This window comes from Larimichthys crocea, chromosome XVII, assembly GCF_000972845.2.
Source record: "Larimichthys crocea isolate SSNF chromosome XVII, L_crocea_2.0, whole genome shotgun sequence".
Lineage (NCBI taxonomy): Eukaryota > Metazoa > Chordata > Actinopteri > Sciaenidae > Larimichthys > Larimichthys crocea.
This window is the reverse complement of record NC_040027.1, coordinates 24,529,453-24,554,866: the sequence shown is the minus strand read 5'-3', so window position 1 is coordinate 24,554,866 and position 25,414 is coordinate 24,529,453. Positions and strand designations below refer to the sequence as shown.

General features: G+C 42.4%; 2 protein-coding genes across 10 annotated transcripts in view; both read right to left on the bottom strand.

Moving 5' to 3' along the window:
- Positions 1-16: 16 nt before the first annotated feature.
- LOC104928111 (WD repeat-containing protein 47) lies at positions 17-10,685 on the bottom strand. Of its 3 annotated transcripts, XM_019273549.2 has the most exons (17): positions 10,443-10,685; positions 9,272-9,297; positions 8,949-9,139; positions 8,646-8,729; positions 8,282-8,366; positions 7,538-7,846; positions 6,980-7,419; positions 5,575-5,671; positions 4,460-4,632; positions 4,123-4,380; positions 3,814-3,880; positions 3,451-3,608; positions 2,998-3,167; positions 2,660-2,830; positions 2,444-2,575; positions 2,108-2,326; positions 17-1,997 (listed from the first exon to the last, which is right to left on the bottom strand). In XM_019273549.2, the coding sequence occupies exons 3-17, from the start codon at positions 9,104-9,106 to the stop codon at positions 1,855-1,857; spliced, it is 2,664 nt and encodes an 887-aa protein (XP_019129094.1). In that variant the 5' UTR covers positions 9,107-9,139; positions 9,272-9,297; positions 10,443-10,685; the 3' UTR covers positions 17-1,854. The 3 variants fall into 3 exon arrangements, with proteins under 3 accessions (XP_019129094.1, XP_019129093.1, XP_027146439.1); XM_019273548.2 differs by lacking the exon at positions 9,272-9,297; XM_027290638.1 differs by lacking the exon at positions 9,272-9,297 and having other exon boundaries at positions 2,998-3,164.
- A 1,145-nt stretch (positions 10,686-11,830) lies between these two features.
- Positions 11,831-25,414, bottom strand: part of camsap2a (calmodulin regulated spectrin-associated protein family, member 2a) — a 45,979-nt gene continuing 32,395 nt past the window's right edge. For 2 of the 7 annotated variants that reach the window (XM_019256725.2, XM_019256727.2), the window contains 12 exons: positions 22,625-22,721; positions 22,324-22,420; positions 22,018-22,049; positions 21,837-21,906; positions 19,569-21,702; positions 18,360-18,496; positions 18,025-18,248; positions 17,387-17,483; positions 16,945-17,010; positions 15,722-15,837; positions 14,864-14,982; positions 11,831-14,190 (listed from right to left, as the gene is read on the bottom strand). In XM_019256725.2, coding sequence (XP_019112270.2) covers positions 13,885-14,190; positions 14,864-14,982; positions 15,722-15,837; positions 16,945-17,010; positions 17,387-17,483; positions 18,025-18,248; positions 18,360-18,496; positions 19,569-21,702; positions 21,837-21,906; positions 22,018-22,049; positions 22,324-22,420; positions 22,625-22,721 — 3,495 coding nt within the window. In that variant the 3' untranslated portion in view covers positions 11,831-13,884. The remainder of the gene's footprint in view (positions 14,191-14,863; positions 14,983-15,721; positions 15,838-16,944; positions 17,011-17,386; positions 17,484-18,024; positions 18,249-18,359; positions 18,497-19,568; positions 21,703-21,836; positions 21,907-22,017; positions 22,050-22,323; positions 22,421-22,624; positions 22,722-25,414) is intronic. The other 5 variants (XM_019256728.2, XM_019256729.2, XM_010742251.3 and 2 more) reach the window with 3 other exon arrangements.

Here is a 25,414-nt window from a genome sequence, read left to right as displayed (position 1 = left end):
ACATTAAAGAGCAGTGTGATGGCACTTTGTATCTTTATTCCATTATTCCAGCATTTACAGAACACAGTTAAAAATACAGTTATTTATTAAAAAGCAAGAACAACGTGGTATCAGACAGCCACTATTTTATCAATCCAACAGTCTGACCCTGTTAGCCCCCATGGCAGTCCTGTCATTACACATTTATGTGCACAAACATTGTTTCAAACCACACTGATTTCAAATGACACTGGATATGCCATAATGTGAGCCACAGATAAAACAGATGCGATGCATAATAGAATAACCCATGGCATATATTCTCTTCAACACCCTCTTCTCTCTCACGTCAATCAGGTTTCTGCATAGGTCCGCAGTGAAAATAACATGAAATCAATCACAAGATGATCATTTGTAAAATTTTAAGATTTGTCATTTCACATTGTTCAGTCAACATTCCCGTCCTAAAGTGCCTCGTTACCATTGTCTTAACTTGTCCTTTCTTTGGTCACTGTGAGACTGTCTGTTTTCACAGGATCATTAGTTCTCATGAATCCTTACTTTTTACTTTAAATATCTAGGTTGTTTTGAGGGCAATAACTACACATCTCACTTTACACAAAGCTTTGTTTTTACTTTCTTGCTTGCTTACTTACTTGCTTATTAATGACTCACCAACCACCACAGAGAACTTACACATTAAATGTGCTTATGCCTGAATCCCCAAAAAACAGTTTCTAAAACTTCAGACCCAACATTTACTTTACATGTTATTCCCAGGTTGCAATTTATCTATTATTTATTATTATTTATACGTTTAATGACCATTTTTGGCTGTGAGACACTAACAAAAAAAGAAAAGAAAAAAAAAGAACTGTGACCAAACCTTAACACACTGTATTTCCAGCATTTGTGTAATTACTCTCACTTCTTCAATAGTGTGCACAAATCGGTGATCATTTTCTACATTACAGTGAGATTACATGAATTTACAGATGTTGAGGCATATGAGAAAATACCAAAAATTAAGCTGCAAATAAATAAATAAATCTCTCAATAAATCCACTCGTCCAAAAATCTTTACAAATGTTACAAAAAGGCACATTATGATATGCTTAACCAAATGTGGCTTCTTTCCACGACAGTCCAGCTCACCGTTTCCCACAGAAACAGCAGTGCTTTCATTTCTGACGTACCATGCTCCGACTCTAGCCGACTAAAATGTAGTTTGGCATCGTGAGAAAGAAAAACAATATGAAGGTGTGCTTGCAGTGAACCTACTCATGCCGTTCAACTCAGGCATCATCACTCATCTCTATATTGTAACTACATATTTGCCGACTACTTCTTTGTGGGCTCCAAAGGTTTAATCTTCATGCTCTACTAGCAAAAGCAGAAAGGTATTAAGTGAACAAACACCCACACACACCCACACACACACACACACACACACACACACACACACACACACACACACACCCTTAACATTTACTGAACCTCTAAGATTCCATGTTTTCTCTTTAAATGGCGTTTGTAAAATGTTCTGATTAGTCTCCTTTAATTTGTTTTACTTTAATTACACTCGCACTGCAAAGCCAAATACAAAAACATATCAGAGTGCTGCGTTTGCTTTCACACACACACTCACAAAGACATAGACAGAAGTATTCAAACACACACACACACACACATATGCACAACACACACATACATACAGTTAACTATAGCTTGATGCTCACGGTGTGTATGCACAAAAACACACACATGCACACTCCGTGCAGCAGCTCCGATGTTGGGATGTATGTGGACGCCGTGTTCTTGTGCTTCCTGCTGCTGCTGTTGTTGTTGTTAACCAGCGTTACTCTAGTGAACAGATCAGGGGCCCGGTGCCCAGAGGACGACAGTTCGATCTGCAGAAGAGGACAGGAAGGTCCGGTCGTGGGGGTGCCACCTACACTGGATCACCTTGTCCCAGTGCTCCCCTGCCACAGTCTGAGGGAGGGGCTTTGTTAGGTCACCTGAGGTCAGAAAACAGTAAATGAGAAATGATCAGATATATGCAAGTGTATGTCTTTAACCCTTTGAGAGCAGTATGTGTATTTTGTTAGACATTTTGTAGCGTCGCTACCTTGAAGGTCACTGATGATGATTTTGTTATCGTAAGAGCCGGTGAGCAGGTGATGGGCTCCAGGGGAGAAGCGCACTGAGCGAATGTCACTGCTGTGGGGACGGTATGTCTGGACTATGCGGCCTCCTTTGATGTCATACAACATGCAGGTGCTGTCCTCCTGACCTGTGGCCAGCAGGCGGCCGCTGGGATCCACAGCCACTGAAGCAACCGCGCTTCCTGTGTGAGACAGAGTATCAATGAGTGAGATGTTTGCTGTGATTAGCTGCAGCTTAAAAAAGTGCCATTTCTTTAAAAAGAAAAAAAAAGAGAATCTGCTCTAATGAGGTGACTTACCTGAGCCATGCAGAGTTGTGCCCACCACCCGGACACAGCTGGGCACTCGCAGGTCCCAGAATCGAACCGTCTTGTCCTGGGAGCCAGAAGCAATCATCCACCCTCCCCATGTGTACAGAGTCAGAATGTGACCTGTTCATACAAAATTATGACATCACAACACTTGACTTTCCTTTAGACAGGTTTTTTTGTGGGTTCAAGCTGTTGCAAACGTACCAGTGTGTCCACTCAAGGCATGAAGGCCCTGTCCTCTCTGACAGTCTGTAGTGTAGATGTTGCAGTCTCCAGCACCAGCACTGATCAAGATGGATCCTCCACTCTCAGGGCCCTCCATGAAGGCCAGGTCCCTGATGGTACCATCATGCATGCTGAACTCCAGGTCTGGGCCTGAAGATGAATTGGCTTCTCTCAATTATTCTAATTGAAACTGTGTTTTATTTGTTTTTGAAGCAAAGTTAAGTTTTTTACCGAATCACTCTGACCACGACACACCTTAACTCATTTGCAGAGGTAGAAAAATGCTTACATGCACACTAAAAGACATCGAATAATACCTGTGGCATTGCAGCTGTCTGCATTGAAAGGCAGGACTTTGACATATTTATCGTTGGAGCCAGTGGCCAACAGTTGTCCACAGTGGCTCCAGGCTACACAGTAGATTGAACCCTTGTGGTGTTTGTTCCTCCTGAAGCGCACCGCTGGCTGCTTGACTGCACCAGAACTACTGAATGAACCAAGACAGACAGAGATAGAAATGCATAAGTAAAATGTTATAGAATAACTGCAGGGAAAAATTGCAACCTGGATTTAACAACCACATTTTTTTTGTCAATGTTTGTTCAAAATTATTACTTCTGAAGTAACATGCAGATAGATAGCTCACACTAGTTTTCTGTGCTTCAACAAACTTTTGTAACAATTTCTTTGAACCCTTCATCTATTTTTTTTAGCACATAAATAATCTTGTAATAATATCTAATTGTTTGGACCTGTCAATGGTTACCTACCTGGTGTTCAGTGCTTCTGGGTAGGCACAGACTCTCAGTGTTTTCGAGTTGGAGCCGACAGCGTAGAGCGCTCCAGAGGGATGAAAGGCCACCGCACGTACTGCCTGTGTGTCCTCAAGCTGGTTTGCTTTTACAAACTGGGCTTTGGACTTCCCTGGCTGCACAGGATCAGAAAAGCAATGCTTTGAACTATGATCTACATATATATCTGCATAGATTTGTAAAACACAAATACCCTTCAGGCAAGTCAAACAACTGTTTAGTTATGGCATTTATCATAAAAACAAACAATATTAGAGGAAACGATGGACGTCTAATGCTAAAATAACTATGAAAAAATATTACTTCAACAATTTGCTGTACCTCTTGTGAGTTTCGTGTCACAGAATCATCTTGGACTGTGGGACAAGACCCTCTGATCCTCTCAGCACTGATAATAAAAATGCACACACACACACACACACACACACACACACACACACACACACACACACACACATACACAGAGAGCTAGAAAGGTGAATTTTAATTTATTTTGTATACTGTTTGATATTGACCTGATGTCCCATTAAATTCATCAATTTTTGACAGAAAAAATGTATATGATACCCTATCACAACTTAAAGCAAATATGACAATAATAACATGACCAGACACTCTGCAGGTCCTTACCTCTGACTGGTAGGAACTGGGGATTCGCTGAGGGAAGGCAAGCCATGGCTCCCTGTCTTTAACGGGGTGCTGCTGACCCCCCCACCTGGCTTGTCCCCTGGCGGCCCAGTGTCTGGGGTGTGGTGTGTTGCGGTGGTTTTGGGGCTTGAAGTGCTGGTGTTCCCTGTCAGTCCTTTCCACTGTTGGCCCAGATGTGTCATCACCTCATCTCCTCTGTGATCAATGCCCACATTCATCTCCTCCAATTTCTGGATGGATCTAGACAAAAACAAAATCTCAACAAGGGGAGTGCCAAGATTGTTTTTCATTCATGAAATGACACAATATGACTTCTCACTTGCTGAGGAAGGTCTCAGTGAGGTTGTTTTGGGCTCCGTCCTGCGGCTTCACCCCTCCCTCCAGCAGCATCTGCTGGTAAAGCTGTCTCTGCTGCTGCTTCTGCTCCAGATGCTGCTGCACACGGAGACGCTGCCTGTAATACTCCTGGATGTGCTCTGTGGAGTCAAGGCGCTGGACAGACACACGTACACACAGTAAGTCGACATTTAAAAAAAAAGGCACACTGTAAAGCTTGTTTTTGCAGAATTGTAGCAAACCCTGAAACATTTCAACAGGAGTTACTTGACCTAATCAGACTCTGTACAAAGGAATGACAGAATATTTATGACTGCCATTCAGTATTCCACACATGCCTCTTGCATGCACACACACACACAAACACACACCAGATTATAATAAACAAACTCTCCCCCAAGAGCCACTACTGACAACTCTTCAACTCCCAAGGCCTTGTCCTCCATCATCCATCCCATAAAAAGTTTTCAAGGACCTCATCATATCCAGCCGGTCTACAGTATACTTCCCTTCATCTATCGCACCACTTTTCATGCACACACACACACACACACACACACACACACACACACACACACACACACACAAAACAATCCAATCTCAAGCTACTTGGCTCCTCTAGATGGGACCTGGGATGCATAAAGATGAGCGATGATGGAAGCAGCGGGCCATCTTGGGTGTGACCGCACATCAAACCAGATTATCTTTCTCCAGTGTCCATGACCTCGACCCTCTTCACTGGGACAGGGGGCAGGAGGGCGCTAGTGCCCCTTGGACAGGTGTGGTAGAGAATTGGGGAAGGATTTATGAGGCAGTGAAGGTGTGAAGATGAGGTGGTTCATGGGCTCAGGAGGAATCTATTCTAAATCTCTCTTAAATCTCGAGTAACGACTGTGGAGGGAAGACAGACTGAGAATCTCATCTGACCAGACAGACACCTGCGGCTTTTTACGACTCAGGAAACCAATTCAGCCTGAGCAAAGGTGAGACACTCAACTCTCCCACATCTGAAATGTCTTTGTGTTACCATTGATCTCCGTAAGGTCTATAATGTGCCACACCGCACATACAACAAGACACTGCTTCTGATCTTATTACCTCATTTGTTTCTGTGCTGCAGGGCGGACCACCATCTTTTCCAGGGGTCAGGGGGGTGCGTGTGGTGTTGGGTCCATCTAGCCCTTGTGGGTGTTTCCTGTCATCAAGAAAATAAACATGTCAATTCACAACAATCTTTTTATTCACATTGACAATACAAGGCTGACTGAAAAATTAAACAGTCACACTCAATAATTATACAATATGTAGCAAAAAGAAAGAAATAGTGTTAATGTGGCTGACTCATTTTATTAAGCCGTCACCATTATTAGGAACTAACAGTAACATGTTCACAGTACCTCAGTGAAATTAAACATTTTGTTTATTCATGTTTTAAATTAAACATTTTTTTTTATGTTTAATTCATTGTGAACATGTGTAAAGTTGCATAAAATATTGAGATATAAATTCCTGTTTAGGATGACGCCTGCAGCTGTGCACATGAACTGCATCCAGCAGGTGGAGCCAGAGAGCACCTGGCAACATCCAAGAGTCTGACAAACTGCTGAGTTCACAGGAGTGCTTTTCATTTGATGCCTCAGAGCCCTGGCTGTCTCCACCTATCACTTCAACATTTCATTTGCAGTAACCTTTAACAATTTGATGATCATACAGATCTTGCCTTACTCTATAAGTGTCTGTGTAGGACGAGCATGTGTGGATCAAAGAAAGAAAAAGATTTGAGGTTCCTCGATGCAGCAGTACAAGAGGGAGCTTTAGGTAGTTTTTGCTTACTATCTTAGCTCCAATCCAGAGTAGAGAAAGTGACTGACAAGAGAGAGAGGGATGGTATGACTAAGGTCCTGAACAACATGAACTCAGACTGCAGTAGTGATAGCCAAATGAGCCACAGAGACCCCAATAAAATGACATTTACACTGTAAGCTGCTCTTCAGTCCAGTCCACTCTAAACTATCAGAGTTTTCATGATCATATTCATTAATAATGAGTCATTAGGTGAAGGCTTTAGAGTACAATGCATCCATCAACACTCAGCACCAGTTTAATATGCTTTGTGCAACACTGTAGGAGACAGTATATCTCTGTTAAAGCAGGACTAATGGGATTAATGGAGCTGCAGATTGTGTCATTAATCAAGATCTGTCACTGGGTTTAATACGTAAGGTTGCACATGTACATGCTACAGGAGAAAGCTTAGTAAGAAAGCGAATGCAGCTGGTCATAAATGTAGCTTAACTAGTCTGTCAGGATTTCTTTTGATTTGAGATGAAAGCAAAATTAGAAATTCTGTTCGTCTTAGTCTTGTAAAGCAAATGTATGGTAAGCTTTGACATGTGCTGTGCAGTGCTGCAGTGTTAAACTCTACCCATCTGGTGCTCAAAGAACTTAGAACTAACACCAGAAATCATTTGTCCCAAGTGTCCTCATGGTGTTTGTCTTTTACCTTTCAGGTGAATCATCCTGCTGATGCACATTATTCTCTACCAGGCTCCGACTGAGGGCAGACTTTATGTTTGCCTCCATGCCTCTCTTGTCTTGGGCGGCTAGACCGTGGGACAGACCGTCCAAAGCCGGGTTAAGGGATCTGGACATGTACGTGTCCGCTGAATGAGGCCTCTGGCGGAAAGGTGAGGTAGGGCAGGGGGAGAGGCGGTTGATTAACGGGGTGAGGAGGTCGGCGTGGCCGGCTCTGCTGGGCTTCACCAGGCGGTCCACGTGGATGTTGAGGGTCTTTTGTTCGAAGGCGCAGGAGAAGGCACCTGATGAGAGGTTCTGAAGCCAGGAGAGCAGCGATAAGTCCAGTTCGTCACAGCCGTTCCCGCAAAGCAAATCCACGCCGAGCAACACCTCACCCTCCGTGATCTCCTCACCAGTTGCTTTACTCTGCAAAACAGAAACACAGGAGTTCTGACAGTGACTGAAACTGTTGATGATTTTAAAATAAATGTAAAAGCGCAATCAGACCAGTTTCCTTTTAAACATTTTCCAGGTGTCACATTACCTGACAGAATTCGACACAACACTCGTAAAGGATCCCTTTGATGAGCAGTTGGAAGAGGCGGTTCCCGCTCGCCCTAAAGCCTGCCTCGCTCAGCTTCCTGTCCGCAGGGATGAACTCAGCCACCATAGTGCAGGCTTCCTCAAAGCAATGGACACGTGCCGTGCTTGGGTTCCAGTCTTTAAACTCTGCGTGATGGGTGAGGCGTGGCAGGGTGAGGAGGAGACACAGCTTGCTGTAGTCCTCCTTGGTCGGGCAGAACCCCTCCAGATTGTGGAGGCACTTCACTGCCTCCTGCATGGTGAGCTCCAGCTGTAGTTGACAGAATATTTATAGATGACAAGTGAGTATGTGGTAAGAAGCTTTTTCTGGGGGCTGTTTTTTGTAGAACGCCACTTGTATGTGTGCAATGATAAAGGATTATATTAGCTGTTAAATAAAAACCTGGCTTATGGTGCTGCCAACACAGCTGACAATTTTATTTATACACGCGGATTTGTAAAATCTCAATTCAATCACAGGCTTCTTCTCATCACCATTGAGCAGCACCATTACAGCAGAGAGACATTAGGTTTCCATGCTCAAGGGCATTTGGAGTGTATCTGGTTTCCAAACTATCAGTCTGGTACACTAGTTGTGAGCCCAATCTGATCACCTCCAGGCTATTGTATCTTTGTTCATCTTATCTAGTGCGCCTATTTTTCAAATTGCCAATAATCATACAAATTTGTAGTAATGTTTACATACGCTCTGAGGGTCTTCGGCAGCAGACATGGCGTTATTTACACACAAAGCTTCGAGAAACTTCTGCTTCAGAATGATGTAGCGGAACCTGGAAACACAAATGTCAGTATTACAAAATGTACTTTATAGGACATAAATTGATGAGGCCTTGTGTGACATTTCCTGGATTTAATTATTTTGATATACTATACTAATTTAATTAGATAGGACAACTGAGGCGGTTCCATGGCATGTTGATGCCACTACAGTACTGGGACTTGACCTAAATCAGGCTACCAGTCTCCTGCTTAAATGGAAAGTTCAGCTCAGTCCCAAGTAAAGGGGAATATGATCAGTAAGGAGTTGGTGTAAAGCGTTTAGATCTCACCTTTTCTTGTCAAACTTCTCCATTCCTTCTAGAGGCTGAATAAACTGCATCACTTCCTCCCACTGGCCATCCAGAATGAGTTGCCTGTTGAAAGCAGCAAATGAAAAGAGGTCTCTGCGGTGGTCTGAAATAAGATAGCACAGGCTATAAAAAAAATAATGTAACATGCACCTGCGGAGACTGACAAACCCAGATCCTAACAAACACTTGCAGCTGTGCCTGATATGAATATCTATACAACCCCAAATCTAATCTTCTCTTTCCGGACTCTGTGGTCTCTTCCTACCTGCTGTACAGCCATACCTGAGGAAGAGCATGTCGTCAGAGTAGAGTCCATTAATGACGCCGCTCTCCTTCTCTAAGGCCAGCATGCTGATGTGCAGTTTCCTGGAGTTCAGGAAGTCCAGCATCACCTTGATCACCTCTGCCTCCTTGATGCTGATTGTCTCCTCTGCCGTCATGATTACAGATTCGTGGTGGCAGCTTACAGCTGGCTGGAGTACAGACAACAAAGGGGAGAGGAGATGGACATGAAGAGAAATGTTTATGGTTCATGAACCTGAATTCAGAGAGATTCATTCTAAGATGACCATGCATGTGCACAATTTAAGGGAAATGCTACCTACTTCTGTTAAATCACTTGATGTTGCACCTAAAAAACAAAGGTTAAATTGATTTGTTGAACCTACAAAGATTTTGTCAGCATTTAGTTTAGTGTCGACTTGTCCAGGGTGTACCCTACCTCTCGCCCTAAGTCAGCTGGGATAGGCTCCAGCCCCACTGTGACCCTGAAGAGGATAAGCGGTAACAGGTAATGAATGGATGGATAGTTTAGTGTCAATTAAAGACAATAAGCAAATTAAAATGTAGCCTGGCCCAGAATCTACATTTTTAGGTTTTATTGAGATGTCCTGCTGACAAAATGTGGTAAATCCACTTCAACACACTTGCTGTGGTTTTGATACACGACTTAATATAAAGCATTATCTGTCACTGTGTGCGTAGGGTTTAGTGTGAAATGAGATGACACATGTAAACACTGAAATACTGACGCTTCTATTTCGCACCAGACCATTTACAATACATTCCTGCAGGGACTTCTAGTGTCCAGCTGCTCAGTCACAACAACAACAACACTGACCTGATGTTTTCAGTGTTGTTGGAGTTTCTGATGTGCCTTTATTTCAATACTTAATTAAAAGCGTGAGCTCTTTAATTTAGCACCATATCCAAACACAGCAGCTTCATTGATGCTTACAGAGTTGTAGCACCCCTAACAGTCTTATGTGGGCTTGCAGTGTGTAATATACAGTAAGCATTGTACAATGGCCATATTACACAATCCCCATCTGTACCTTTAGGATGCAGTTCTTTGTGGCCGGGCTGTAAATGGTTAATCACAGCAGCATCACATTAGCTGCAAGACCCTGCAAGGTCTTTTCATTTTGCATGATCTACCCGCAACCAGTGCACCCAGTCCACCCAGTGCAGTGAGAGGCTGGGAGCAGTGATACCTCTGGGTGTCGGTGACACCGCCCTATTCCCCCCCTGCACACAGAAACAACATCCAGCTCCAGTCCTGGATGTGACAGCAGGTCTGCGGCCCAAACCTGACAGCCTCAGCACTTTATCTGCGCTCAGACGACACCTTGTTTACCGGAGCATAGCGGCACTATCCAGTGAACTGGCATGCAAGACAAACAGAAGCTAGTAATGTCTCTACCGTGCAGGTTACCGTGCGAGACTTTGAAGAGCGGCGGAGCAAGCGAAACACGCCACCGTGAATTCATGCCTCACCTGTCAGTCTGCGCCAGCAACACGCCGCATTAAAGCCGCTCCGACCCGACTGCAGTCTTCAAATGTAGCAGTGTTTCCAGAGAGGAGGACGGAGGACGGGGACGGGGACGTGTGTGTCTGCGTGTTGGTATCTCCAGAAAGGTCACTGCTCTGCTGTACACAGCTCACCGTTGCCATGCGGACGCAGCCGCCGCAAACCACCAATCAACTGTAGAGAAGACATCCTGTGGGCACACCTACAACCCCGCCGTAAAAAAAAATAAAAAAATAAAGAAAATTAAATGAAAATGATGGTATAAAAGTATTAAAAACTAAAATTAATAACGCTTTTATTCGGTTTAATCTTCAGGTAACTACACCAGTCAGTGGATTTTAAATGCTACAGAGCTATGATAGTAGCTAATGGCAGATATCCAAAATTAAACTGTCAATTCTGGTCAACAAAATCATGAAAACACAGCACAATAAATAAAAATGTTTTTATATAAATGAAAAAAACAAAAACATTTTGAATAGTTCTGTTTGTGCATGTTCTGCTTATTTATGTGCAGCTGAGTGACCATAACATGTCCATTTTTAATGAAGCCTTTTTTTCATTATGTATATTTACACACAAAAAAAGAAAAAAGACAAAGGAAATCTGAGGGGGCATTATCTGATGGTGTCAGAAGAACTGTTTCTGTGTGCAAGAGTAGCGGGTCCAAGGTTTTCGGTTTTATACACAGGGCCCCTATGAAAAAAAAAACATGTCCACAAGATTCTGTAGTAATACAGCAGCCCCTTTTTTTAGTTTATGTTGTATGTTTGTGGTAAAAGTAGTTCAGCCTTGCTACTGGTCCAACTCTGTGCTCAGTATGAGTGAATTCACTATACTTCACGCTCGTTCCACACTCAAGTGATCATTATTGTAAAGCTTTTGTAGCATCCAATTTAAGAGCTATTGTATCTTGGGACAGCTGGCTTGACTATAGCAGGTTTAAAATGAACCTTTTTGAAATTAAGTAGCTTCATCTACTGCTCGAAGCCTAAGTTAATGTGTACCAAGGCCTGATTTTTTCCCAGGATGTAACAATTTTTTCAACTTGTATGTGAATCATACACAATTATGCATTGTAACACATTGTAAGTGTGTAGATGAGTTGAGGATAAATACTACTAGATACTTTTTGTCTCAGCAAAAACTCTGATATAGTATCTCTCTGATATGTCTACTGTAAAAAACTACAACAATATTTGTAGTTGTATAATGAACACCACATAAATGCTGAGGCCATGCTTAGTTTTATTAAAGGCAAAAAAAACGGGAAAAATAAAACAAAGACAAAACAAAAAAATGAAACTACATGTTCAGCAATATGTTGAATGACAGCACAGCGTCTGACAAACAAAACAAGGTCATCATAGTGAATAGGTATGAGCTCACATGAACACACTGTACAATATCATTACAGTTTAAATAATCATTTCCTTTGGCCTCGAGCGGCCAAAAGCAGGTGGACAGAGCTTCATGAGGAAAAATCATTTCAGCAGGAGAGAAACACGTCTTCCCTCTTTCATATTAGATTACATTTTTAAAAACACATACATGCTCACTTTTGGTCATAAATACCCCCCTCCCAATTGAAAACAAAGCACCATGTTAGCAGATATTGTTTTTGTTGGAAATCGTACCTGCCAACGGTGTTGATTTGACATTTGGTGGCAAAAGGAACATGATACTGACACCAATGAAACTCTGTGGCGAGTCTCTACCCGTATGCAGCAACGAGGATCTGCCTCATTCTGCCTTGCATCATTTTATGAAATTCATTCTTCTAATCGTAGAAAGAAAATAACAGAAATCTTACAAAAGTCCTGCATTTGTGGCCTATTTTGGACATGTTGCATCTACAGGCAACAGACAAATATGCTGCTAATATGTCACATAATGTAATCTTAGTTTGGGTCAACATACATTTGTGTTATGTAAAAGCAACAGACACAATATTGAATATTAGTAACAGTGTGGCCATTTTAATGAGTCAGGCAATACTTGCTGTGATTTAGATAAATTGATTTTTGACTAATCAGCGATCTAAACCTTGTATATGCACTATGTTTACTACATCTGGTGTGTTGTGGATGCTTTGCACCAAAAGTGCCTTAAGTGAAGACTTTTAATATGAGTAGGCCCGGTGTGAATCTGAAGAATTTATAATACTGTCGAGAAAGTACTAATACAATAATTTAAAGCCTGATATTGATATAAAGAGAAATATTTCTTAGGTGTCATTATATTAGGAATTCAGTCATATTCCTGATACCAGTGGGTAAGAGTGTAATCCTACAAAAATGCTACGTGGTGCAGTTGGCAATATTTCTAAATAAAAACAAAATAATACTGAGCTGTTTTATTTGTTCACAAATCTACAACACTGGTTCCCAACCCTTTTTTGGCTGAAGCAATGCCTCCATGTAAACAAACTTTGATCCCCAAGGGATGATTCCTATGTTCACTGTCTGTCAATTTACCTTAATTATTTTGAGGCTGCAACTAAAGAAAAAGGAATCTGACACAACAATTACAAACATGACAGCATATTTGTATATTAGAAATAATTCTTTTCACACTTCATACATTACAGCTTAAAACGCCTGCAGGTGTCCTGACCCACAGGTTGAGAACCAGTGATCTAGAGTAACGTCCTGCATTCTTTAAAATCACTTTCTCCGAAAGGTTTCTGAAAAAAAGCTGAAACCGATTGGCTTTGTTGAGCTGAACACACATTGTACTGTGTGGCTAACACTAGCTGTATGCAATTAGTTTTTTTGGCCCTTTGTAGTTTTACGTACCTTAATATACAAACTGTTTTACCCACAGAGATGAAGAAAAAAAGGGTTCTTCCAAATACAAAAAAAACCCCAATCTAGATACGCTGTTTTACAATCACCTCATTGCGCTAACACTCTAAAACAAAACGCGCATAAGGCCACACTCAACAGGATAATGCAAACACAAATCAATCTGTACATGAATTAAAAACATTCAGTGCTTCAGTGTACCCAATAAAATGTCCTGGCATTCATACTGTCTCTTTTTTTTGACATTTGGCACGTAGGAAATAAAACCCAACAATCACACAAACCTTCATGACTCAAACATGACAGTCTCTAAAAATACACAAGTGAGAAGCATTTACATCACTCTTTTAACAGTGGCATACATTCCAGTTGTTCTTTGAGTCCTATCATGTCCAGTCCAGAGTAAGTAGGAAAAATAAGGATAGGAATGCAGGGAATGAGAGGAAAAGACAAACAAACATAAAAAAAGACAAATATGCATTCAATCTAACTGGCATTGCAGGTGCTTGAATCTTCATGGATATATACAGTGAAGTGCAAATTTAAATAGGTTTGTTCCGTTTGAGGGGGGAGATGGTGATGGTTCGGGTATTGAGTTCCATTAGGACTGGACAGGCACTACTTTTTTAGGAGTGGCTGGTTTCTTTGTTTGCCAGAGATGGTTGTGGATGGTCACCGCGTCCACGCTGGCCGACATGGTCTTGGCTGGTATCTGACTGAATTGCTTCTTGTCTGAGTTGTACTTGAAGAGGCCGTCGATCATCTTGCGTGTGATGCTCTTAGGGCCAATGCCTGTCAGCTTGTTGATCTCCTCGGTCTCGGGGCAGTAAGTGTAGAGAGAGCGGAACTGGCAGCCAGCATCCCGGAACAAAACCAAGAAGTTGTTGGCCTCTGATTTTTCCATTTCCTGTTCGGGTCAGTGAAGAAAAAAACCTCATCAGATACAGTATGAAGGCCATGTGGCTAAAGGAAAGCAAAGGTTTCGGTGACATTTAACTCTAATAATATTATATTTATTACTCTCTGACTTGCCATTCTTGTGACAGAAGAAAGGATTTATTTGTACATACAGTTCACTGTGACAGGAACAGTTTTGTAATTCAAAAACCCTCAAACCATACATTTTCAAATACTTCTACTACTTTTTCTTTCTTTCTTCATAACAGATAACTATGCCTTATTTTGAATTTATCCTGTTCCTAGGTTAATACTAATAATGTACATTTCCACATCACTAATTTCAGCATTGCAGTCCTGTCATACTCACTGCTGTGTTTTCCTTTTAATTTCAAAAAGTTGTTCTACATGTTTTTCCCAACTAAAAATTCAGCTACTGCAGAATTTTTAAATGTCTTGCAGTCTTCACTTCTTTGGGGGGGCTTTTATTAACGTATTTAACGTATTTTATGTGCCTTTATTTCATAGCAGTAACAGACAAAATAAGAAGAGAAACAAAGGTCCCATGTGAGATTTTAATCCATAATGTTGAAGGTATGTGACGTGTATCTTCAGTAGAGGCACCAGGACACCCCGGACCCCTGCAAGTGTGTAACAATATTTTTAAATCTCCATGCCGTTACCTCCAGGATCTTGTTCTTTTGCCCCTCATTAACCTTGCCTGCAAGGCAGCAGTGGGCCAGAGCGTTCTGGATGATGTGCTTGTTAGATTTGGCACTGGGCTCCTTGTATAGCTTTGGTCCTGGATGAGAACGGAGGAGAGAATGTCAGGATCAGGCTGTTGTCATGGCAACTCCTCCAGTTATGTCAAGGAAAAGTCTTCCCTCCCTATTTTTACTCTTTCTTTTGATAAATCATGTATGAAGAGTTCTACTGTAGCACACCCATGTGTCAGTGGGCAGACCGACAAAGGCGTGTGAGCTATGAATACAGCATTTAGATGCAGACAAAATACAATATCAGAAAGATTAAAACATGCTCATGCTTAGAATATCAGCTGCACTAGATACATAAATGACCCTAAAATGAAACAGAAATGCATGACTCCATAACATTAGCTCATATCACTGTTCACCGTTATGTTGGTAACATGATGTTTACACTGCAAACTATTTAGGCAAGGAAGATTATTTTTATGATATCAATAAATATGTCAATCATTGTCTCAATAAATCGATTAGTTGTTTAGTCTGTAAAATAAAAAAAATTAAAAATGGTTTCCAAAATTCCAAGGTGACATCCTCAAATATCTTGTTTTGTCCACAACCAAAAGATTTTCAGTTTACCCTCATAAAGACTAAAGAAACCAGAAAAAATACAAATCTGAGAAGCTGAAATAAGACAATTTTGACATATAAAGGTATAAAAATAATGATCAACTTATCTGTCAATCTAAATTCTTGCAGGTGTATTTGAAATTGAATTGATTTGTAAATTTTATATTGAAAACTTTGTGCCATGTATGTGCCAAGTAGTCCTACCGGTGTATTCTGTGTTTGATGTAACAGAGGAGGTCGTGGATCCGTTTTCCCAGTCCTTTTCACCATTCCTGCTGCTGGAGCGACTCGGGGACAAGAAACCATCTGCAGAATCCGGCCTAAAACACACACGCAGACCGATTAGATCACCTTTCCGTATCGGTGGTGCTCCTCAGCAAATTAAACTGTAGACAGGGCAGGAAACTACTGTGCAAACAAAGACATTTAGAAATAAATGCCATCTGCAAAAATAAATCCTTCCAGCCATTACGAAACAGCAGCATTAAGCTGATGTCATGTCATCCCACCCTGTCTACATCTTGCTTGTATGGATTTATCCCTTACAGTGGAGGGAACCGTGTGCACTGCAGCACACAGCTTAAGTTTGAGTGTCTGTTGTAGATCATTACAGTAACTAGTGAAGTAGCAAAGCTTGCAAGCACAGGCAGTGAGTTCAGTGATGTGAAGCAGTCTGGCGCATTTGAGGTCAATAAAAAGAGGTCAATTAATTATAGTGCAGCACTTGGCATTTGGTTGCTCTTTTTCTGGACTGCACCTACATTATGTGTCCCTTCTATACACCGGCAATCCTTATAAAAAAAAGTGAGTATCGCTTATTCCACTGAGGTTATAATCTACTTATGAAACACACTATTCTGCCTCTGTAGTGACATGAAAGTCAGTGAGCACAGCAAATGTGCAGAGAGAGCAACTTAAGTCAAACTTGCTTGCAGTGCTGTATTGTAAACTGTCCACGTCTACAAGTCATTTTTAGCAAAAGGATAATGTCTAATTTGGCTTCCTCGTTACATTTCATTTATTATTAAATGATATTGTATACCCTACTAATAGATTACAGTATAGGGTTAAATGACTTGGAAAGATGGATGTTTTCTGCAGAGTTTGCTGCACAGAACTGTCAATGTAAAGCCACACTATTGACTCTGTTATTTCTGGTGTAAAAAAAAAAAAAAAAAAAGCCACAACACAAGTGTAAATTGGTTAGGATGGCACAGCAGTGAGGTAAGTGGAAAAAGAGAAGTGATGGCTTTGTGGTGGCGATGCTGCTGAAAAAGCAAAGCAAGTGCTTTAAAGTTAATCATGAGGAAATACGCTGGTTTTCCTTGAAGTGTTTCGATCAATCCGTGATAAAACCCAGTTTGGGAACAGGGTTTCAGTGCAGGATTGGACTCGGGACGGGATTTGACTGGCAAGCAGAAACTAACCTTCTCCTTCTCAGTTTAGGAGATCTCAGAAAGTAGAAGAGACTGCCAGAGGCTAAACTAGCACTTCTGACGTGTGAAACAGCAAGAAAAGAAAGTATTAAAAGAAGAAGGATAGAAGAATAGAGGAGAAATGTTAGACCTGAGAACTGGAGTTAGACAGTTGGAGTGCTTGGCGATAAAAAACGTCAATGTGTCAAACTTTAATGTTCATTTGCAGTGGCTTACTTATTACAGAAAACTATAACATTAGCAGTAAACTCAGTTGCTTGAATCCAGAGAGATTTTCACTTATCCACTGCTATATTCCTGAATCAAAGTTATGTTTCTGAAGGTATGCAATCTTGTGAAAAATCTCCGGGAAACACTGAACTAAGTTTAAAAGGCTACACCGGAAAATCACATTTCACATTACGCATGGTCTTTACTTGTAAAAACATCTCACCTTGGCGATCTCTTGTCAGAGTGAACGCTGTCGCTGTCTCCTAGGTTGAGGGAAGCGAGGGACAAGCTGGAGACTGAAAAGACACGTTGGCGTGAACCTGGATGTGAGATGAGATGCGGCACAGCACGACACAGTTACACCAACACCATGAATCACAACAACACCACGCTGTCCACTGTGTTTTGTTGCAACTCCTGTCGCAGAGCAATGCAGCCTCAGTGTCACCACTAAAATTAACTCTCACATCAAGAAATACACACACACAAATCATATGAACACACCCTATAATACACACATGAATATGAATTAAATATTTTAGAATAATTCATTTAACTGACATAAAAACACGCAGTAGTATTGCATTGCTCCTTCACTATATCACTACATGATATTAAACTTCTAAAGTTCTACTGTATTATTTTAGGTTTGTTAAATATTAGATGGTTTTTCAAAGATTTAGTTCACAAAGCTTAAATTGACTAAATTACATAAATATTATTTTTTATTATCATCATATGAAACAAGAGTAAATTATGTAAGATATTCTCAAAGGGCACAAAGCAAAGTGGCAGCAGGACACAGATACGACAGATGGGATGACCTTGACCTCCCTCATTGGGGACCGTCTCCATGGTTACCTGTGGCAGCCCTGACTGGGGTTTTGGGGGAGTCCATGCTGTCGCGATGGATAGACTTGGGGCGGCCCCTCCTCTGCTTGGCACCGCCGGCTGGTCGAGGTTTAATGACGGTGTCCATGTCCTCCATCAGTTTTAGCTGCTTCCTCCTGAGGTATTCCTGCTTGATGAACTCCCTCCTGGCCTTGTCTTCTTCCTTCCTGACGCGCTCCTCCTCTGCTTTCAGTCTGCACAGAGAAAGGAGAGGGATGGGAGGAAGTCAGCACAGAGAGATGCATCATTGCTGCAAAACGTCTGGCAGCGCAGTCACGCTCTCTTTACACCATGTGTCAACACACCGAGCTTCCTCCTTCTTCTGCTCCAACTCAGCCTCCAGCTGCATCTTCTTCTGCTGGCTCTCCTTCTCCCTCCTCATCCTCTTCTCCAACAGTGCAGCCCTCTTCTGAGCCATGTTCTCCTCGGCCTTTCCGTCCGCCTGAGTCACGAAGGAAACAAAGTCAGGCACCTTCACACAGTGTGCTCTAAGCAGACTGAAAACCCACTAACGTTTAGTTTAGTCATTACTGTTTCGTACCTGCTGTTCAATAAGCAAAGTTGACCTTCTACTGTTGTGACACAGATCAGGAGGCAGAGCTGAATCTAAAATCTTTTATTCATCTAAATGAGTATAATGAATAAAATAATCCAAACCGAGCTGTTATTGCGAAAGGTCACCTTTGCTTTGTGTAAGTAAATGAGAGTAAAAAGGCTGGCAAAAAGGAACACAATAGAGTGATCTTTATATTATGGGACTACAAGAAACCGTTTAAAAATACATTATTTCCATGGACATTTGAAACGATGTCATTATTCAACAGCAGTTGAATTTGACTGCATGGAACCTTGATATAGCAAGAGAGGAGGAGACTTTTGGAAAAGCAGTTTGACAGAAATCAGACCCTTTACACACTCACTTTCAACAAATTGAATTTGCCTTCATCCATTTCTAAACATAAGCACGCCAGGCTGCTAATTTCAGTACAAATTGGTTCCATTCAAGGCTTTATTTCATGTGAACATCCTTTGCTCATCCCTCAGCACTCACAATCTATTCAACCCCACATTTCCACAGCTGTGCCTGAATTATTCACAACAGCCCCAGTTTTATGGCCTACATCGAAGCCCAGACTGCAGCCAGTAAGCAACCCATAAATGGGGAGATGATCAGCTGACATGTTTCCCGAACTATTCATCATCTCATGTCAGGAACAAACCAGGTTCAAATGTAATTGCCTTTTTTCAATAACTGCACCACTGTGTTGCGTTTTAAGGCTTCCAATGGCCCTACCATAGCATGAAACATGATTTTGTTTTTTGTGATTTACTTATTGTGTTGTTTATTTGTTGACTCCACACTTCAGCTCCAGTGCAGAGTCAAATAATGTATATTTTATCGTATCTAAAACACACAAATCCACTTTTCATGGATTCATATTATGACAAGAGAAAGTGCTACAAAAGTTATTCTTTGTACAATATGGTGACAATTCGCTGAATCAACAGCCTACCTTGAAGAAGAAACCACGACACATCTTCTGTTCGTAATCTGATGCCTCCACGTTAGCCTGCTGCATCTCCAAATCATCATCAAGTGTCAGATCTTCCAGGGGCTTCACGACTGACAGAGGTACCTCAATCAAGTTGCTCTTGACTAGGCCGGAGTCTTCTGGCTGGGGAGGAATCTCTGTAGGTGTCACCGTGAAGGTCTCGACCACAGGGTGGGCCAGAACCTCAGGAAATGAGGACTCTATGGTAGGTTTGAGCTCTGCAACTGACTTCTGAACTTTCTGCTCATCTGTTTCCACATCAGTGTTCTTGGATTGGCTCTTTTCTGTTTCTCGAGCTTCAGATTTTTGTTCTTTTTTGTTCTGCAGGTTGGGGGAGCAGGGGGGTGAGTTGGCTACACATATACTGGCGTGCTCTTTCTCTGGGGAAAGGAGTGACTCACTCTCCTTATTCTTATCCCCATCTGAGGCTACTGTTGCTAGATTGGCTGGTGCTGGTTTCTCCCCCATGTAAACAAAGGAACTCGCCAAAGGCTGGCAGGGAGAAAATCGCCGTAGTCTGGGGATGCTATCTACAGATTGCGGGGCAGTTAGGACACGATTGTAGGGGGCCAGCTTTAGCTCGCTGGGACGAGGCGTGCGAGGATTGCGTGAGTGGAAGGAGGCAGATTTGCGCTTGATGCTGGTTGGAGAACGGTGAGTGGAACGAGGGGAGTCGGCAGGAGAAGAGGGTCCTGAGGATCGAGCGACGGCTCCAGCTCGACTGTGTTTTTGTGGGGATGGGTTTGTGTGTGGAGGAGGGATGACCCACGCCTGCTGATGTTGTTGTTCCCTCATAGCCATGATCACTTCCTGCTGCTGAGCTAGTCGCTGCATCTCAGTCTGAAGGAAGGCTAACGAATGGTTCAGTTTCTCAATAGAACGGGTATACTCTGTGAGATCTACCTCAGTTAGCTGAGCAGGGCTTTGCCCACCTTCCTCTCCTGCACCAGGCGACTTTGTCCAACAGAAGCCTGTGCTGCTTTGCTCTGCCCCATCAGGCGTGTCTGCCTTGCTCCTTCCGAATTTGAAGGTGGGACTTGTGCTTGCTGCCTTGCCTTCTCCCTCGGTTTTTCCTCCTTCCTCTCCACTGGCAGCCCCATCTCCTTTCCTCTTTACCACATTGAGAAATGCTGAGTGACCCATCTTTTGCCGATGCCTTGTGAATGCAGCCTCCACCTTCTTCTTCTGTGCTTCGATTGCTTTACGTTTCTCTTCTAGCCTCATCCTCAACTGTACCATCTCTGTAGCCATGACCTGAGCGGGATCGTTGGGTGGAAGTTGTACTGGTGTGGATGATGCTTGAGCAGTGAGGGTAGGTGTGGTTTGTTGATGGATGGGGCTGTGTTCAGGGGTTGGGGCCCAGGAGACAGATAATGGGAGGCCAAGCTCAGAGCCTTCAGGAGTGGTCTTGAGGGAGCTGCTGCTGCACCTCCCTGAGTCTGGCGCTGATGGATTGTGCTTTCTCATCTTCTGTTCGGCAAAGCTGGTCATCTTCACTGCTAAAAGGGATTTGCCCTGACTGCTCGGGGAGGGGCTTGGCGTGTCCAATTCCAAGTCCATGTTCACAGAGCAGTCTTTCAAAGAGGAATCCTCATCCAGCATGTCTTCTGTTCGGAGATGGATGCCAGTGTCCACCTCGGTTGTGTCTGTGGTGCTCAGGGCGCTTTTGGAGTCCAACTCTGAGACTGGCTCCAAGCCACCAACACCAGCCCCAAGGCCCTGACTGTGCAAAAAGAAACCGTTGTTGATGCCCTCCACTGGGGGCCTACTTGGGCTGTGGATAATCTGAAGGGCTTCCTCCATGGAAGGAGTTGCTGCCATAATATTTCCATGTCCGTTGGGGTACGGTCGCCTGTCAGGCTCCATACCAGCCAGGCTGTCTGGACAGCCCTCCTCCTCAATGCCGATACTCTTACCATTCACTGGCTGGAAGGACAGGTTACGCTTCATTCCACGAGGCAGGTGTTGGACCTTGAATCCAGAACCATCATCAGTGCTGACGGATCTGACCATGCCACGTGTGGAGGAAAGAGGCCCCGGAGCAGAGTCTTCTTTGTCAAAGGGGATGTCAAAAGACACTCCATAAGGCCCAGACCTTAATAGAAAAAAAAAAACAACCTGTAATTAAAACTTCTGACACTTTTCTTATCTCCTAAAGGCTAATTTATTCTCACAGGGATTTGATATTGTAAATAAGCAGCACATGAACAGAATGGCAATATTACTAACCTTTTCTCTTTGGGCCAAGTTCCGAGGTTGCCATCGACAAAGGACATTGAGGTTGACCTCTTGATCTCTCCTGGATGATACAAGTAAACAAAGCGAGAGTCAGATCAGAAGTTGCTGTACTTACAATCACTCTGATGTTTATACCTAATACTTGGTGAAAGAAAAAAACAAAAAAAATTACCTGAGTTTCGGGGCTGGGGTCGGAGGGGCAGACTAGAGAATGAGAGACATGTTATACATTGTAATATATCATTCAATTCATTTGTCTTTTATAACTTTAGTGTGTCAAGATAAGGATTTTGCTATACATGTGGATCTTATTTGGCCTAATCATCCCCATAAATTCACACCTGCCTACCAACCAGCATAAATTACTAGCAAAAGTGCTGCTTTACTCAGTGAAATGCCTGCTCATACACCTTTGGAAGCACAAATATCATATGAAATGCACGTGTCCCACTGAATACCATCATTTTGACTACTGTACCTGGGTCTCTCAGGACTTGGAGGTCTTTCCATGAAGCTTCTCTTAGTTGCCTTGGAGATGGGGATGGCTGGTATGTTTTTCAACAAGGATGAGGGATCTGAGGTGACCCGACAGCAACAAATGAACAAACAGTACTTTCACAATGGATAACAACATAATACTGCACTTGACTTTCCCATAATTACCGTAATATCAGCTTTTTTCCCAGATAAGATAAACCTAAAGTAACCTCTACGACTACCGTTACTTCTTACTTACACATGACACTAAAGTTGCTGCTGTAAGGTGAGAAATGACTTACCTGTGTTTTCGTTTTCCAGCATTCTTGGTTTCACAAAAGACGGCTTGACCACCTCAAACCACCAAAACAGCTCTGCCATGAACACCAGGTAGTTATTCTGTGGAAATATTTAACCAAGAGTAAGGATTAAAAACATTGGTAACATATAAACACATAGCACAATGATACTTCAGAGAAGAAGAGTCTCTTTACTCACAATACCACCTATTTTACAAATGCATTGCACCCGTTTCTCCAGCAGGTGTCTCTGTTAACCCTTACAGAGAACCTGAGGTGACGAGCATCTTATTGTATCTTCCACTCTGCCTATAAATAATTCAACAATCTTGCTCCATTTCACAGAGTATCCTTTTAAGGGCACAATGCGTTAGCCTAGATTGAAGCCATTACAAAAAAAAGGATTTACATTTATCTTATTTTTTCTACAAGGAGTTTTCCAGAAAATGAGTGACATTTAAGTAAAATAAAGAAACAACTTATAAAGAGTAAGACACTGTTAGGAACTTATGTTAGCCGAGCTGATACAACCAACATCACGGCTTTTCACATGCTAGAGAAGCTAATCGTCCGCTTACATAATAAAGTCAATAGTACCTGTGGTAGAGGACTGATTAAGGCATTAACCTAATTTGTCAAATAGAGGTCAGCTATTTTTTTCTGTTCTCAATCACCAGCATGCAATCCAACCTGAATTAGATCGGGTAAGAAATGTTAGAGGGTCTTTGGCAATGCTGTTTGGCAATGTTTGAATCAGGTCACTGACAGTGGGAGGTCAAACTGCTTGAGGACACTGCACTAAAAAAAAAAAAAAAAAAATCCATCTCTGTATTCCATTTCCCCAAATTCACAAAGTAAAAATGTGCAGACTATGAAAGACTTTGTATGCCTTTTCTTTAAGAACACATTGATCTGTGTTGCAGCTGCACTGTATAACAAAGGTAAAACACCACATGGTCAACCATTCAACCATTACAGCTGACACTGTTGAAAAATCCATTCTCATATTCAGCCCACTGCATTTTTAATGAGTCAAGATGTGTAGCATCATGGGTGGAAAAAAACAAAAAAACAGAACTTAACTAAATTAGTGTCATTATTTTCAACAAAGTAAAAACTCAATCAAATTTTGCAGCTCGTGCAGATTTTCCCACTTTCACATCAGGAATCAATACTTAATCAATTATCATGCCAAATTGGGTGTTTGTTGCGGCAAACATGCCGGCACTCACTCACAAATGCACATGTGCGCACACGTACATATGCAAAATGAGCACAGCGAAGCAGGCACAACCTTGAGGAATCACGCCCCCCTTCCCTTCCCCGCCCTCAGTCCACGGTCTCCAGACAAAGACAATGCTGCATGCTTTAGCTCTAAAGATACCAGATTCACCTCATCAGCAACATTTAGTTCTACCAAGAACACACACACACACACACACACACACACACACACACACACATCATACATACATCCCATCCTCCTCGACTGCAGCCCAAACGCTGACCAGGAAGGGCAGAGGCAATTAACGCCAGTATCAGTGGTTCCCCTTGGGTGTTTCTGCAGCATTTTACATTTTTTTAGACATTTTTTTTTCCTCACATGCTAGAATGCAGCGCTGCAAATGTGTGAGAAAGGTATGTTTCTGTGACAGAATAGAAGAGTGTGAGAAGCTGTAGTGCACATGGTTAACAAAGTCCTTAAAACCAGTCAATTAAAAATGTTCAGCTAGTTCATCCTATGGTTTCACCTACATTTCTTACAACTCTGGGCTCTCTAGAATCGAATAACTAACAAACAGTCAAATATCAAAGTGCTGGTTACCTTTAGGTGTGTTCAGCATGGGAAGCACTCCTCAACGGGTTAAGACAATAAGAACAAGAAGAAAAAGCCAGAAAGACAAAAAAAGAAGAAAAGAAAGAAATAGAGAAAGACAAAGATCTCCTGTCGTCCGCCCAGCAGTGACTGGTGGCAGAATGCCCAACCTGACTTCTCTCTTCCCATCTGTCCTTCTGACTACTACTGACACACCAGGTGTGAGTGTTATCGCTTTAATTCCACCAGTCAGCAGTCACACACACTCGCTCAGATCCCTAAACAACTAACCGCCGCACCACCACTTCGCCCTATATTCCCCCCGACTGGCATTACTCTCTCTGCCAGGTCTGCAGCGTTGCCAGATCTGTTTGTTTGGAGATTTGAGTGTCAGAGTGTGTGTGTGTGTGTGTCTCAGGGTGAAAACTGGGACCTGATTGGTGATTACTACAAGAGAGCTCCGGGTTGAGGGAGGTGGGGGTGGACGGAGCTAATCCACTCTAAAGGGATGGGCACAAACAGCCCATCCTCCATGTACTACACACACACACACAATACACTGACACTGACATTGTGTAGGGTTTGCACACAGCAGGTCACGTGCATATAAAACACCCTAAAAATTAAATTACCTAACTAGGCCTAGACAAACTGAACATTCACTGGGCATTAATGTCAACAGTCACTGGGCCAGAGGGTTGATTAAAGGATCTAGGTCCTGCAGCCAGACAGACTCACTCCAATCTATAAAACACAGTCTTGATTTAGCGCCAAGTTCATCACGCTGCCCCGAGCTGCCCGCAGAAAAATCTGGGGCTTACATTATATTGCTAAAAGTAGAAAACAAAATCTAAAGAAGAAATTACTCCCCTGCTCAAATTTCTGAAGTGGCCACACACATAGACACAAAGACACCAAGGTTCAAGTTAAGAAGCTTGGTGCATAAAATTGATTAAAGGGTGTTACGGTGCTAAAAA